The 17,682-nt window shown below is 34.0% G+C and overlaps 1 protein-coding gene across 2 annotated transcripts in view; it reads right to left on the bottom strand.

Moving 5' to 3' along the window:
- The window catches only part of EPHA3 (EPH receptor A3), a 412,248-nt gene that overhangs the window by 372,274 nt on the left and 22,292 nt on the right, over positions 1-17,682 (bottom strand). For both annotated transcript variants that reach the window (XM_055567856.1, XM_055567857.1), the window contains exon 2: positions 16,198-16,262. In XM_055567856.1, coding sequence (XP_055423831.1) covers positions 16,198-16,262 — 65 coding nt within the window. The remainder of the gene's footprint in view (positions 1-16,197; positions 16,263-17,682) is intronic.

Raw genomic sequence — 17,682 nt, 5'->3', positions numbered from 1 at the left:
ATATCTCATTTCAATATTTTGCTTGTAAGTGGGTTGAGATGTTTCATGCTGTATTTATTTATACTCACTTCCTATGGAACATTTGCTTCTATAACAGGTTATAAACACTATCCCTCTCCTATTTAAACATTATTGAAAATATCTACCTATATCTCTGTTGAAAATCATAATTTCTACAACTTATATCTAATAATATCAGTGTTTTTTCAAAGGAAAATTGATTGCTGAGAGAAAACCTATCTGGTGAACATTTTCTAAGTTTGTCACTGGTTAAAATTCTATTCAAAATTTGTCTTTTATTTTCTATTTATCCTTTGTCTATCACATATCATGAGTGCATTCTATAATGCTTATCTAGAAATTACCTTTTTTATACTGTAGATACAATTTATTATAAAATTAATAATGAAATTAAAAGTTTACTTTTGTTTTTATGTATCCTTTACTGCCAAAATACCCATAGCTGGATCTGCCCAAACTCTAAAAGTTTATTATATGACTTTCTGCATCTGTGACCTTCCATTTGAAAATTTAATCTTCATAGAATCTATATTTCTCTGTAATTTAGAAACTATAACATTGGGGCAATGATACAGAATTTCAAATGCAAAAGCACATAAGATACTAATAGGTATATTATGTGTTACAGATGTATATCTGTGAGTGTGCATATACATACATAAATATAAATAAATATGTCATCCATTAGCAATACAATTCATATCTATAGTAGTACTGTTCAACAGTTGATTCTGAAGAACTCTAAAAGTCAAGAAACTTCAATCTAGGAGAAATTAAGATACATATCAGTCATCATCAGTAACATGCAATATCATAGAAATTACCCTAAAATTCTCCATATCCTATATCCTGTTGACACCATTTCTTTTTTTTAATATAACCTTATTGGACATCATAAATGACCAATATCCATAACTTCAATTCTATGCCATGCCAGATATCTTTCTTGGATGACCTTAATAAACCAACTGTTCTTTGCAGCTCTATTGTAAGTCCACAGAGTGAACTTCCTAACTTCTGGACTGCTGAACAATTTTCCATTAAAAGAATTCCAACCCTCTGACATGGTGTATGAGGCTCTTCACAATCCAGGATAATTCTGTTTTTCCCTTCACAAATTCAATGTTCTGCTTTTCTCTACACTACTTTCAGAATACATGCGCTATATTTTTTTTTTCTCAATATACATGCTATTTTATAGTCTGTGTTTTGTGTATGTGATGCCCAATCACATATACCTGGTAAATTACTATTTATCTTTAAATCTTCGCATACTTTACCCTTGACATAGTTTACTCTGACTCGCGTTAAGCAGAGCTGATGACGCACATTACAGTATTATTGAATCACTGTGTATCTTAATTGATGACTATCACTCTATTGTAGTTACTGCTTCATGCATTCTCTTCTATCAGATTGTTTGTCAAGGAAATGGCTTCATTAACTCTCTTACAATAGGCAGTATAGAATAATGGTAATGTACATAATGTAAAAAGTCAGACTAACTGGTTTTATGTACTTTGGCCACCTCATGTGGAGAGTTGACTCATTGGAAAAGACTCTGATGCTGGGAGGGATTGGGGGCAGGAGGAGAAGGGGGCGACAGAGGATGAGATGGCTGGATGGCATCACCGACTCGATGGATGTGAGTTTGAGTGAACTCCGGGAGTTGGTGATGGACAGGGAGGCCTGGCGTGCTGTGATTCATGGGGCCGCAAAGAGTCGGACACAACTGAGCGACTGAATTGAACTGAACTGAACTGAACTCTCTTACAATAGGTAGTATGGAATAATGGTAATGTACATAACGTAAAAAGTCAGACTACCTGATTTTATTCCTGACTCCGTCACTTACTAAGTGCATGATCTTGTTTAGTTATTTAAATTTGGAGGTGGGGTTTATTTTTTCTGTAAGATGAAAGTAAAACATTATAAGACTGTTGTGAGAATTAAACAAGTTGACATATGAAAAGCATTACAAATAGAGCACAGCACATTGTTGAAATATTAGCAATGGGTATTGTTTTTTGCATCTTTTACTGCCTATGATAGTACCAGTACATAGCAGGAGCTCAGGCAGTTACTAAACAGGATGAATAAATTCCAATACACTGAAGCTTGTGCAAGCCCCGTTTATACCACATACTATATCCAGAATTCGATTCCAATAAATAATGTGACTCCACAGAATTTCCTTTCTAAAATAATGTTAGCATCTTTAGTTCTTCCTGTAGTGTTTAACACTACAGAGATTATCTTTGAATAGGATCATATATTTCAGAAATGAAGAAGTATTTATTTTAGAGGAGATTATTACCATGGCAAATTATACCACAAAATATTTTTTGGGTTATAAAACTCCTGCCCTGATTTTTACATTCTAGTTTCCAAAATCTGCTGAAAAACTAACTTGCTATCCTAACTTATAATTATCACATTACAGAAAGCTACATAAGAATGCCATATATTTCTATAAAAATATTCCATAAAAATTACTGTTGAGAAGGCAAAAATATTGCTAATAATTTTGAGATGTTTAAAATCTTGAGGATTTATTGCTTAGAAGATAACACATCTAGCCTTCTATCTGAAGACTAGTCACATTAAAGTGATGTACTAATTTTTTTAAAAGATCTCAAAACAGTCATTGGTTCTTATGAAAACTAAGAGTAAATGAGATTTGTTTTGATTATGAGCCAACATATAAAACTACTCTTTTGACGCAAGTACAGTTATATTTGAATCTAAGCTAAAATCAATTTTTAGTTGTCAGAGAATGAGTTAAGAATTTTTAGGCAGAGAGTGACAACTCAGTCCCTGGATCATAAATCAAGTTGTGATGAGAGGATAGGGATACATGAGAGAATGGAGAGCTAATAATAATCCTATACAACCCAATTTTCCTCTTGGCCTTATGAAAGATCAGCATTTTTCAACTGCTGAGAAAAGAGCACAGCACTGACTGATGTATCCCAAGATTTGGTTATTCTTTAGGGTACTGTAAGGCAAGACATTCAGACTCAATAGTCCTGAAATTCTGTGCAATGTAATCTCTTCAACATTAAATCACATAATCTTGAATTTTTCTTTGGTACTGTCCTCAGAAAAGACAGAGAGGATTAATGAAAGACCACTATACAGACCCAGAAAACAATGACTTTGAGGATGACCTTGAGGGTCCCTGAGCTTCAACTGCTTGTCTGTGTAATTAAGGAATTGCAGTAGATGATTTCTAAAGTCCCTGCTGGCTCCAAAATTGATTACTCATTCAAATATATGCTACTGCTCCAAATAAGATAAAAATATGCCCCCTTTATAAGAAAGTGAAGCAGCTCTATCAACAAATATTTTCACAAAATTCTATACAGTAATCTTTGGTTTAGGACTACACTGTTACTTGTTTTTCAACACTCAAGAGAATGAGTAAATTGAAATTATACTGATTCTACTTTAAAAACTGATTACCCAGCACATCCATCCATTCAGGATAGACATGACAAACGGTTTTATAGCACAGTGTACAAAATCGATTCATATCATCCATGAGCTTTAAATTCCATTGAAGACTTTTGAGAAGATCGATGTTCATGACTACCAGATGCCTTGATATTCACAGTACTGAGTAAGTATCCAAGTGTAGACTAAGAGTTAAGGTTCTTTGAAACCACCACGCTGTGTGTCTCCTCTCTTCCTGCACTAGCTGAATCTCCCTGGTTGCTGGACTCATGGTCTTGTCTCTTTATGTTGAGAAAAAAGATCACTCTTTACATTTGTCTAAAGTTTGAAAAATTCCAGACAAAGGAGCCTGATGGGCTACTGTCCATAAGGTCCTGAAGAGTTGGACATAATTGATTGACTGAGCATGCATGGGCCACAAAAACTTTAACTTATTCTTAGCCCTACACCCAAAAGAAAATTAATTGGTATTGTCACTTGGAAAGGAAATTTGATTACATTTGCCAAGCATCTTATGCCCTCTTTTTTACCTTTTGCTTTGTCTTCCTTAGTTCATTAATTTTTCTTCTGTGGAGTTCCACAAAGGTCTTACAACTTACACAATACACCAAATTTGGTTTCTCTTTATTTTATGCCTTTATTATAAAAATGATATATTAATAAAAATTCTTTTTTTCTAAATATCCCTTCTTGGAGTGTCAGCAAGATAATGAAAATTTAGCCTATGCCAAATCACTAAAATGCATAATTAGAAGAATAGAGGGCTGACCCTTGGTTTCCATAATCTATTCTGAGAACTTTTACAGTGATTTCTGACTGCTTTTTCTGACTCCTGTCTGTTCTTTGATTACAACAGTCTCCATAATCACCTCCATAATCGCTACGAACAAAGCTAGTGGAGGTGATTGAATTCTAGTTGAGCTATTTCAAATCCTGAAAGATGATGCTGTGAAAGTGCTGCACTCAATATGCCAGCAAATTTGGAAAACTCAGCAATGGCCACAGGACTGGAAAAGGTCAGTTTTCATTCCAATCCCAAAGAAAGGCAATGCCAAAAATGCTCAAAGTGAAAGTGCGGTCGCTCAGTCATGTCCGACTCTTTGCGACGCCGTGGACTGTAGCCTACCAGGCTCCTCTGTCCATAGGATTCTCCAAGCAAGAATACTGGATTGGGTTGCCATTTCCTTCTCCAGGGGATCTTCCTGATCCAGGGATTGAACCCGGGTCTCCTGCATTGCAGGTAGATGCTTTAACCTCTCAGCCACCAGGGAAGCCCCAAGAATGCTCAAAGTACCACACAGTTGCATTCATCTCACACGCTAGCAAAGTAATGCTCAAAACTCTCCAAGCCAGGCTTCAGCAATATGTGAACCGTGAACTTCCAGATGTTCAAGCCGGTTTTAGAAAAGGCAGAGGAACCAGAGATCAAATTGCCAACATCCACTGGATCATCAAAAAAGCAAGAGAGTTCCAGAAAAACATCAATTTCTGCTTTATTGACTATGCCAAAGCCTTTGACTGTGTGGATCACAATCAACTGTGGAAAATTCTGAAAGAGATGGGAATACCAGACTACCTGACCTGCCTCTTGAGAAACCTATACGCAGGTCAGGAAGCAACAGTTAGAACTGGACATGGAACAACAGACTGGTTCCAAATAGGAAAAGAAGTACATCAAGGCTGTATATAGTCACCCTGCTTATTTAATTTATATGCAGAGTACATCATGAGAAATGCTGGGCTGGAAGAAGCACAAGCTGGAATCTAGATTGTTGGGAGAAATATCAATAACCTCAGATATGCAGATGACACCACCCTTATGGCAGAAAGTGAAGAAGAACTAGAAAGCCTCTTGATGAAAGTGAAAGAGGAGAGTGAAAAAGTTGCCTTAAAGCTCAACATTCAGAAAACTAAGATGATGGCTTCTGGTCCCATCACTTCATGGGAAACAGATGGGGAAACAGTGGAAACAGTGTCAGACTTTATTTTTTCGGGCTCCAAAATCACCGCAGATGGTGATTGCAGCCATGAAATTAAAAGACACTTACTCCTTGGAAGGAAAGTTATGACCAACCTAGATAGCATATTCAAAAGCAGAGACATTACTTTGCCAACAAAGGTCCGTCTAGTCAAGGCTAAGGTTTTTGCAGTAGTCGTGTATGGATGTGAGAGTTGGACTATGAAAAAGGCTGAGCACCGAATAACTGATGCTGGTGTTGTGGTGATGTGGTGTTGGAGAAGACTCTTTAGAGTCCCTTGGACTGAGAGGAGATCCAACCTGTCCATTCTGAAGGAGATCAGCCCTGGGATTTCTTTGGAAGGAATGATGTTAAAGCTGAAACTCCAGTACTTTGGCCACCTCATGCGAAGAGTTGACTCATTGGAAAAGACTCTGATGCTGGGTGGGATTGGGGGCAGGAGGAGAAGGGGATGACAGAGGATGAGATGGCTGGATGGCATCACCGACTTGTTGGACGTGAGTTTGAGTGAACTCCGGGAGTTGGTGATGGACAGGGAGGCCTGGCGTGCTGCAATTCATGGGGTCACAAAGAGTGGACATGACTGAGCGACTGATCTGAACTGAACTGAACTTATAATCACCTCTTTAAAATATGGCCTTTGAATAATCTCCAATATCTTTAGTGGGGCACATAAAATCTATTATAAGCTGATCTCAGTAACTTTCTAGGAATGTTTCATAGTCATTTTCCAGACAACCTTAAATTCAAGTAACTCTTTGATGGGGAATTTTCATATTCCTTATTCCAATTTCACTATCACTTAATTTATGGCTTTTCTAATCTTTTGGCTTTAATGTTATCTCTCTTTTCATGAGCAATGGATGAAAATGTATAAATATCTTCAGCATTTACAAATACTCAAGCTACTACAATCAACTCAAACCAAGCTCCAAGATTACATAAGAGAAACTTGAGAATGCCAAAATGAATTCCTGTTACAAAAGTTCTAATAATAGATTCCTTGAGTGGCTGGTAAAATGCCTATTTTTCCTGCTATGTGTTTATTGTAATATCCTAAATTTTAAAATATCCAGAACTATATTTATCATGAATTATGCATAGTGCTACATCAACAGTTTGGAAAAAACTATAGCACAGCACCATATCAAGCAGAAGTCAATTATGTTCATAAGTAATACCTGCTTCATTATAGCAGATAATGATTTTCTAGCACAGTGATTCCCAAAGTTAAACAGCATGAGAATCACATGGAAAGCCTGTGAAAATACAGATTGCTGAAACCTGATCCCAGGATTTTTAACATAGTAGTCGGTCTTAGAAGCCCAGAATTTTGCATTTCTAATAATTATTGTTTAAAAATTAAAAACAATTTCAATATATTAGTTTATATAGATACAGCTATATATGTCTCTGTAGTTTAATATATATGTATATATGTAGTTTTATATAACTGTATATACATAACATATATGTGTGTGTGTGTGAGTTGTGTATAGTAAGCTGCCTTACTACCAGAATGAATAAAACAAACTTGTAAACAGGCTATTCAGAAAATTGAGTATACTATTCCCCTTGATGTTTTTCTTCTTATGTCCCCTGTAAAAGGGATAAATAATTTTAGCAAGAAATCTGGGCTATTACATTGATAATTCTTCTTCATATAACATTTCCTGAATAAAGTGAACATCATTAGCAAAAAACAAAACTGATAGTAATCAGTGAGCTACGAAGTTTGCAGAAATACTTGAAGTGGCTTGTATTGTAAATGTTATAACCTTTAAATGTTCTCAGGTCCAATGGCTATCATTTGGGACATGGGACTTATTTAAAAAGTGTTTTACGCCGTATTTTTTTACAGGCCAAATTTAATTTCTTTAAAAAAAAATCTTTCAAAAGAAATGAAACACCAGTGAATAATAAACCTAAAGGTCAAGACCATTAATTTATGAAATTAAAAAGAAAATATTTAAGGAGTAAAGTAAATAAGTAAAACTTTTGGGAAAATTATGATTTTTATAAATTCCCATCAAAATTCTTGACTTACACTTAATGAAATGACAGAATGGAAATTCGTCTCCATTGGAACACATATGCTACATTTATATCCCATATTCAAATGAAAACTTGGAAACTTGAAAATACAACATTTGTTCTAAGTATGCTCTTTATTTTAAGGGAGCTGGACATTTCCTAGCAATACAAAAATTGATATCCAATCTGCTATATACCCTTTTGTACATGTGTCAACAAATTTAATGTAAAATAAGTATGAAAACCATTCTTTTTTAAGTTTAATATCTATATTTTGGTTATTCTTACTTTAATAATTTCTTTTTTATCAGAAAGTTCTTTCACTTGAAGTTGCACAAAGTAAAATATTTTGGTGCTAAGAAAGTTGTTATTTTTATAAAATGCTATCAATATGACAAATCACTAGAAGCAAACCTTTACTGTCAATTTGAATTAAAAAAATGAAATCTACATAATAAATTTATTAAATTATTAAACATTCAAATTAGACATGAAAATTATTTGTGTATCTTAGCTTTTTATTTAACTTTATAATTACTTATGTTAAATGACTAATATCATTTAAATGTTAAATATCACAAAGCACAAATTTGTGGGTAAAGCTGAAATAAAGAAAACCCATTCAAATATGTTTCAAGACTCCTTTCCTCTAAACCCAACAAGGCTATACATCAAAGCAAAAAAAAAAAACAAAAAAAAACAAAGTATATCACATGTCATATTTAAAAAATTCTAATTCAATCCCCAAAATACAAACAAGCACTGTTTTGATACAGAGAGGAAGATTTATACAGAAATATACAACATTATCAAAGAAAAATATTTCTTTTTCTTTAAACACTAACATAATTTCTGATAAAATAGATACAAGATAACATTTTAAATTTTATAAATTTAATATTGCTAGAATAAATTCTATTTTTGTTGATTTCTACCACTTATTCACCTTCCACCTTATTCTATAGTGTATTTTGCTTCAAGGAAAGGTTAAAAAAGACCTATAAAACTTTGCCATGTTTTTCTAATTAATCTGACAACCTTCCTTGAAAGGTCAGCACAGTAGGTGAAAGTGAACATAAAATATATATATATAATAATATATATAAAATATATAGCATTGTTCATCCTAGGCAGAAAAATTTTAAATGACCAAGAATCACATATGTCAAAATTTTTATTTTCCTGGATGTACTATTCAGCATATGAAGCAGACTTTGGACTGTGATTCACAAAGGCAGAGTCCCAGGTGGTTATCATTGACACACAGTTGTCAACATATTCTTCCTACATTTCAGACACCGTTCATAAAATGAAAGGTAGAAATCCAGTAGATAAGACTTTTAGAACCCAGACTTCACAAATAGCAATAATTCCAATATTGAAGGCAAATTATACTACAATAGAGACTTGTTTTAGAGAGTACTTTTATTATTTCCATTATTCTTGATGATTCACTCAATTCTAAATATTTCTAGTTTTAGGTAACTGGAATTTATTTGCAGGATACCAGATTTTTACCCCTAGACAACAGCCTATATAATTTTCAATATAGAGCTATCCTAAGCTACTTATCTTTTTCAGTTAACTTCCAATGCATAGGCTTGTTGTATTTTCTAAATATGTTTAACTAAGTAGGTCTGCTAGTACAAAAAATAATATATGTAGTATAGACATAGATGTATATCTATACTATTATATATGCATATTTATATATTACATAAGTACATCTGTAATATACACTCGTACATATATAATATATACACTATAGTATGTGTAATTTTACCTAAGTTATGCCATTGAAAAAAGAGTGAAATCATTAACAGACCCTATCTAAAACAGATTGGAACATCAAATTTTTCTCAACAAATGCAAAATCAGTGTTAGTTTCATTGTCCTCCCTTGTATTGGAAAGATTTTATTATTTACTTATCCAGGTAATTTAAATTTATGGGCAATTAATCTAAGAAACTTAAATGGGAGAAAAACAGGGAGAATTTCATGAAATGGGAATTGGTGTCAAAGAACTTGCCATTTCCAGGCTGAGATAAATATCAATGAAATAACTGCAATAACATTTAACTACATGCTGAGGCGGTACAACAAAGAACAAGGCAGATGAGCTAATAGGTGTTATATTCTAGTCTTGGGGGTGGCAGGAGGGTGGCATATGAGAGTTAGAAGTTATCCCTGAAGAAGAAATATTAATATCTGAGGAAATTCTAACCACTTAGAAATTTAAATAAATAAATTGGACATAAATTTACCTTATTTTTATTCTTTCAATTCTAATTTCAAGATTATATGCAAACTTTGATCTGTGCAGCTTCAATGAAATAACAATCATATGCTGCTAATGGTAATATTTTGAGCTCTTAATTGAGAAGAGGTATTAATTGGCATCCCAGGTAATACTATCAAATTTTCCTTTTTCAAAATTCAACTCTAAGACATGGTGTAGACTGAGATTTAAGCAGACGTATCAATGAATTGACTATTCATTAGAAGGGCTGATGCTGAAGCTGAAGCTCCAATAGTTTGGCCACCTGATGTGAACAGCTGACTCATTGGAAAAGACCCTGATGCTGGGAAAGATTGAAGGGGATGACAGAGGACAAAATGGTTGGATGGCATCACCAACTCAATGGATATGAGCTTGAGTAAGCTCTGGGAGATGGTGAAGGACAGGGAAGCCTGGCATACTGCAGTCCATAGGGTTGCAAAGAGTTGGACATGACTGAGCAACTGAACAACGGCAATTAATGAATTTAGCAGGTTTCGATTAGAATGGAAAAATTGTAAAATTTGTCTAAGATTAAGAAATGATATCTGTAAACCTATTTTACATACATTTGTGTATATGTATATAGATAGATAGATATACATAATTAGATATATAGGAACATCTCACTTGCCCAACTATCATTTACTCTAAAGTGCTGTGACTTAGAAATTACTGTTATGCCTCAATTAAATGTGAGGATAAATGCTAATGAAGGTTAATAGACTTGCATTAGATCATACAGCAATAAAAGATACAGCCAAAATCCAAATGCAGATGTGCCAATTTTACATGATGTGCTTATTCTATTTTACTATTCTTCCTGTTATCTTTGACATCATCTTAAAGCACAAAAAAAGACAACCTGGGAAAATACAGATAACATTGTAGGATAGAATTATGCATTGCCATAGCCTTCATTGAGAAATCAGGGTGTCTGACCAGGAGATAAAGCATTGCATCCTATCAGGATATCTTTACATGGAAAGTATGAGAAATACAAAAAGAGTGGATTCAATAAGGAAAACATATGCCTCCACATAACTCAGAGGTTCTGAGATGTCAGGGTTCCTGGATGGTCTCTCTAACGCTCTCTGTCTTTACCTTTCTGGCCATTAAGGGAGTGCAGGTCCTCCAGACTGGACACTGGGCCATTACAAAGCAAACCCAGAGGCACAAAGTACCTGGCCTCCCCATGTTTTTTTTTTTTTAATTATTAATTGGAGGACCACAATTATAATATTGTGTTGGTTTTGGCCACACAATAACATGAATTAGCCATTAAGTATACATATATTTCCTCCTTCTTGAAACTCTCTCCAACCTCCCAACTCATCCCACCCCTCTAGACTGTCACAGAGACCTCCTATCTTTTTATTGGAAGGAAACTTTCCCAAAAGTCACTGGAGTCCTGTTCCAATTTCACTGGCTTTACATACTCTTGCCTAAACCAACATTGGAAAAATGACTTAATTATCATGATTTGCTCTCAGATGAATCAATACTTACCCTGCAAAGTAATAGAAGGGTCATTTTCCAGGAACACATAGGAGGGTGAAAACATGAACCGTTTCAGTGTTCTATCAGCAAAGAAAAAACCAGGGAACAAATATTGGGTGAGCAACCAATGGGGTCTCTATTTGCCAGGAGACTGTTTTCTATTTAAGTACATTATCACTGTTAAGACAGCAATAAATAACTAGGAAAATCTTTATGAAAAAATACCTAAAAGAATTGAAAGATGGAGGTGGTTTAATTATTTTTAAAATTTACAATTTTAATTGTAATAATTGAGACTTCTAATTTCACCCCACCCCTCCTTCAAATCTGTCTTCATTTTCTTCTCCTTAGTTAAGTTTACTTAATTGAGTCAAAGTTCTAGATTCCTTTGTACTGCTTAACCATCTCACCAATACTATCCTAAGTGAAAACTATGTAGCCTATTTCCCTCTAATCTCTCCTCTGTAATCATACACTGACTAAGACATTTCAATCGACCAGTCAATTTAAGTACTAGTCATGTGTAAACTATGGATTCTTTCTATATTATGATCCAACAATATGTATGGGCTTTGATATGTGTTGATTATTTTCTAAATCAAAAAAATATTTAAACTACTGAAGTATTTACTAACACTTCTGAATAATTAAGCCCCAAATTCAAATATTATTGATGTAATTCATAGTTTATAGGGCCAGAGAAGGTTAATTGCTTGTTTACTTTACTAAAGTGAACAAACAGTACCAGAAAATATCCATGTCAAAGAAAACTTTTTATTGAAAATAAATTGTAATGAATTATCATGACCCTCCTGATAATTTCAATTGACAAGTTTGAGTAATATTTCCATGAAATTTACTAAAGAAAACCAAAGTTTCACTAAACTTCTTCACAGATATTTTTCCCATACCTAATAACAAAGTACCAAACTGAGAGCTCAGATGATAATCAACTTGCAAGAGACCTGGTTTTGATCCCTGGGTCAGGAAGATCTCCTGGAGAAGGGAATGGCAACCCACTCCATTATTTTTGCCTGGGGAATTCCATGGACAGAGGAGCCTGGCAGGCAACAATCCATGAGGTCGCAAAGGGTCGGACATGACTGAGTAATTAACACAACACCATACTTTTCTACCAGGTTTCCTTTAAGATATAAAGCACTATTTAAAAATAGAGATAGAAATAATCCTCCCAAGAAAATACCATAAGTCAGTTCTAAGGTTTTATGTGTGAATATATCTCTGGAGAAGAGGATGACTAGGAATAGAAAATACTATATATGAAGGAATGAGCCGCTCTTGACAATTTTCCCTCAAATAATAATTTTATATAGCTCGGGTGATGCAATCATTACATGAAAGACATTTCAAATTTGGGAAGAACTATTGGTCTATTTCTTAAAACTTATATTTAAAAAGATCTGGAATTTAGAGCTTCTGATGGAAGTATGGCTGGGACTTAAAGAAGTTGCTGAGTACCCCTAAGCTCTTTTCAGTGACCATAACTCCTGATGGATCACCATTATCCACCCCTTGAGTAGGGGTTTCTCAGCCTGGAAGCTGACATTTTGCACCAGGTCATTCTTGGTTGAAGGAAGCCGTCATGTTCTTTGTAAGATGTTTAGTTGGACCCCTAGTTTCCACACTAGATGCCAGTTGTGCCCTGCCTACCCAGTTGTGACAGCCAACGTATGTCCAGACAGATATCCCCATAGGGCAAAACCAAAATCGCCTCCCCACTGATCTACCCCCTCATCAGTTGAGAACCATTTCCCTAAATCAAAAGTACCATATTTTCTATGCCACTTGTTGAGTCAAACTCACAGAAACAAAGAATAGAAGAGTGGTTGCCAAGAGGTGAGGGTGGGGGAAATGGGAAGGGGTTAGTAAAATGGTACAAACTGTCAGCTGTAGAATAAGGACTGAGGATCTAATGTATAACCTGGTGACTAAAACTGATAGCACAGTATCATAATACTGAAATTTTCTGAGAGAGTAGAACATACATGTTCTCAGAAAAAAAAAAAAAACAGAAGAGAGTAGGATATTAAAGTGATTAAGTATTCTGTGACATCATTATAATTTTTCCCTCCAAAGTTTATATTTATATTTTAGTTAACCTGAAAACAGATGCACTTCTACTCATTAGGGTTAATTAATTAAAATAATAACTAGTTCAAACTTATTTCTGGCTATCACTTCATTTTTTATGGAAAACCCTGAGGCATATATATTACTACTGGTTTAATTATCTATTCCTTTTAAAACTAAAACAAACACAAAATTCTTATATCCTAGTCAAATTGAAAATGGCAATGTTTAGGCAATAAAAATAATAAATTGAATCTACAGGCACAAACGATCATACAAGCAAAGACGTTAAATCCCAAACTTCAACTGACCATAGAGTTTTCAGTCAAGAATATCATTAGTATCTCAAAAAGAAATTAATATTAACATCACATTTTCTAAATTAGTGCTACTTCTGCATGGACATTATGTACTACAAATGTACTACAAATCAACCCAGGACAATAATTTACATATTTGATTTTTCCTTTTCTCTTTTACTAAATCTTTTGGGACTTAAGGTATTATAAACATCACTATCTGTCAGGGAGATGTTTTTTTTTTTCTCCCTGCTAGTTTTAATGATAAGCTCGGAGAGGTTGGCCAGCTATTTTAAGGCTATTTAATGCATCTGAAATAGGGAAGTCACAGCTGCTAGATAAACCAGAAAAGCCAAGAAGAAGAGGCCAGAGCGCCTGAGGTCAGCTTTCTGAGGCTGAAGGAGAGACTGAAAACTGTTCATGAGAAAACCATAAGTGATTCCTAGGAGAAAGGAGGTGGGAAATCGTGCAAGAGATGGGAAAAGTAAGGGTAACTTGCCCTGAGGAGTGTTTCTTAAATTTAATGTGCTTTAATGTGAATCACCTGAGACCATGTTAAGGGGCAGATTCTGCCTCAAAAAGGCTGGGGTGGGGCTGCATTTCTGAGAATCCCCCACATACTGACACTGCTGATTGGTGCATGCATACTTTACATGGCAGGGTTCTAGAACACCCTTCCCCATCCAACATATATATGGAAATAAAAGTGTTAACTTTGTTCATCATAAAATCTATGAGATAAACAAGGTAAATGAATTCATTTCCCCAAATATTCAATATGAGAAATGTTTTCTTTATACCTTCTTTAAAGCAGAAAAAAAAGAGAAGTAAACTGCTGCTTTGATATTTAAGTTAATTTATTTTAAAAATATATTTTCTATTTATATTTATAGATATAAAGAATTAGTATGGTTCTGCTTTTCATATCTTCCTAGACAGCAATCATATCTTCTATGATAGGTTATCTTATGGAGTAATGAAAAACTCAAATTTCTAAAATCAACATTATAGTTGAGTATGAGTTGGACAGTGAGTTTTAAATCAGTATTCCAGCTCAATCCGGAGTTTCTATTCATTTGTTATGACTACCCAGGATGTGCTTTATCTTAACCATTTGATTCCTTTTGCACCTATGGGAAAACCAAATGCTGGCTTACTTCATACTCTCCCTTTCTGAGCCATAAACCAAGACCTGATTATGTGATAGGTTTTGGCATTATGTCAATGTCAAGGTGCACCAGAAAGAGAAGCAGATACAAGATGACAGATAGATGAAGTATCCCTGATGCAAAACATCCTGTGGTGAGGAAGACGCTGCTAGTAAAAATTACTATGTTTAGGCACAGAAATAGAAAGACTGAACACCTAGTCAAAGTAATTATAACCTCTTTGAAAAGAGGACGGTGTAGGAATAAAACAAATAGGAATATATACCTTTTTTCCTACCACAACTATTTTGAAATAGCACTTTGTATTTTCTACAAGCTATCCTTAGAAACAAAACAGATATGTTTAGGCATTTTTTGTAGTTTTTTAGGAAGAAGAATTTTCCAAATGTATGAGCCTCTTTTTCTTCTGAAACAAAGAAATGTATGACAGAAAACCACAAAATACTGTAAAGCAATTATCCTTCAATTAAAAAAAGAAAAGGAAAACTTTCTCACACAAAGAATCATCATAAAAGTTTGGGTCCCAAAATGGCATACACTTTAGTAACCTGTGTCTGGTTTCATAACATTAAAGGTACATACAAAGCTTAGAATTTAAAGGCAGCCATATTTTTCCTGGCTTCCCATTTGGTGCTAGTGGTAAAGAATCCACCTGTCTATACAGGAGATATGAGAGACGGTTTGATCCCTGGGTTGGGAAGATCCCCTGGAGGAGGGCATGGCAACCCACTCCAGTATTCTTTCCTGGAGAATCCCATGGACAAAAGAGCCTGGTGGGCTATAGTTCAAAGGGTCGCAACGAGTTGGACATGACTGAGCAACTTAGCAAGCATACATATTTTTCTTAAATAAAATGCCTAATTTTAAACTGACCTAGACAAATTGAAGACAGTTTAAGCAAAGGAATGACGGCAACGCAGGTTCACAGTCTCGACAAATACATCCTACCCTACTTGGAATTGTCTCCACAGTTGATTTTAAGGCTACAACTCCAGAGGTGACCATCTCCAAATACACATTTTCCACATCACTTAAAATTTGTGAAGTCTCTTCTCAACTCACTGATTCTGACTGCATCACAAAAAGATGTTAGATATCATGCTTAGATCATCTGCATGATGACAGTAAGAGTCAAACCATTTATTTTAGTTCATTCAAGCTATGGATAATTCAGAAGAGGAAAAAAAAACTTCCAAATGCTCGATAGTTCCACTGGACACAAATATTAAGCTGTGTTAGTCCATGTATTGACTACAGTGATAAACATAATTTCTCATCAGAAGTATAGGAATTCCTGTTCCCAATAATCCTAATCTCTAAGAAAGGCAATGCACAGAATTGTGTTCCTTTCAATAGTTAACCAAACTCACCCCATGTGACGGATAGGAGATCCATCCCAGCTCTCCTTGAATGGTTTTTGAATCCAGTAAATTGACTGAAAAAAAAAAAAAAAAACACAGGTACACAAACACAGTTAAAAGGAATGAATTCTATTTAACTCTGTCAAATTGATGTTGTGTGTGTTGCTGAAATGACAACATGTTCAAAACACACCACTCTGCTCATTCTCATTATATGTGTATGATTAATATAAGAAGGGTATTACAAAGAAAAGAAATAATAGGGAAAAGTAAGGAACCAGAAGTTTCTGTGACTTTTTAAAAACTGTTTATGTTTGTTTATAAATATATTCAATATACTGACAGAATAATTTCATGTTTAAAGAGGACACTATAAAAATCCAAAGTAGGAAACATTAATGCAAACAAGAAATCAAAGTAACTGCAAAGACCATTAAATTTGATAAATTGACATATGATTTCACTATAAATTAGTTAAATATGATTCCATAGTGAATCATATTTTTTACATATTTGACATGGCATCTTCATACTGTCCCTGGCCAAATATATTATTCTGTAATGTGTATATTTTTAATACTGTATAAATTGTGTACTTATATATAATGAATAAAATGCTTAGCTACCAGTTTGAGGAAAAACCAAAGTAAAATTATGCATTATAATCTCACCTGTATAAATCTTTACTTATTTAAAGAAAGTATTGTTACCCAAAGGCTTCAATACTTTTGCTCAGAATTTTCTGATAGTTATTAAGTCTGATAAATGATAAAATATAACAAGAATGTGACTGCATTTTGAATATATTAAGAGAAAGGCAAATGATTTAAGATCAGAAAGTATTAATTTAAAGTGGATTAAAATATAAAAAGGTACTTTATTAACAAAGGGCTTGTGTTGATTGTCAATCTGTTAAATAGTGGAAACTATGGTTTTACCCCATCCTTCTTTAAATTAGAAAATAACCCCATGATTGATTAATGTCAGATGCAGAAGAAGTTTACATAAAATATGAAGGTATCATTAACATGAACTAAAGAAGGTGAATCAATAAATATAATAAGAGAGACTTATTTTGAAGGGTTCCATATATTCATAAGTCAAAACATAACATTAATATAAAGTACATGTCCACATGCTGTCAATAAAGTGTTTCATGATGCATGAAAAGCACCACTCTTTCTTTAATCATCCCATTTATTGTCTTACAAAGGAAACACTACATTTACAAAATGTTAAGAAAAAGAATTATATGTGATTGATGTTAGAATTCTGAATTTTCAAGCACTGATTTTAAAAGATATTTGGTTAGATGAAAAATATAAAAGATGAGTATAAGAAAAGTTTCTAATCATTAAGTTAAAAAAGATCAAATTCTCAAAGTCAGATTCTCTGTTTTGCAAGTAAAAACAAACAAGCAAAAAAAAAAAAAAACAAAAAACACACCACAAAAAAAAAACCCCTATAAACTTAATCTATTACACTGGGATTCCT

This window comes from Bubalus kerabau, chromosome 2, assembly GCF_029407905.1.
Source record: "Bubalus kerabau isolate K-KA32 ecotype Philippines breed swamp buffalo chromosome 2, PCC_UOA_SB_1v2, whole genome shotgun sequence".
In the NCBI taxonomy this organism is placed as follows: domain Eukaryota; kingdom Metazoa; phylum Chordata; class Mammalia; order Artiodactyla; family Bovidae; genus Bubalus; species Bubalus kerabau.
Note: the sequence above shows the minus strand (reverse complement) of the source record. Positions and strands in the feature narration are given on the sequence as shown.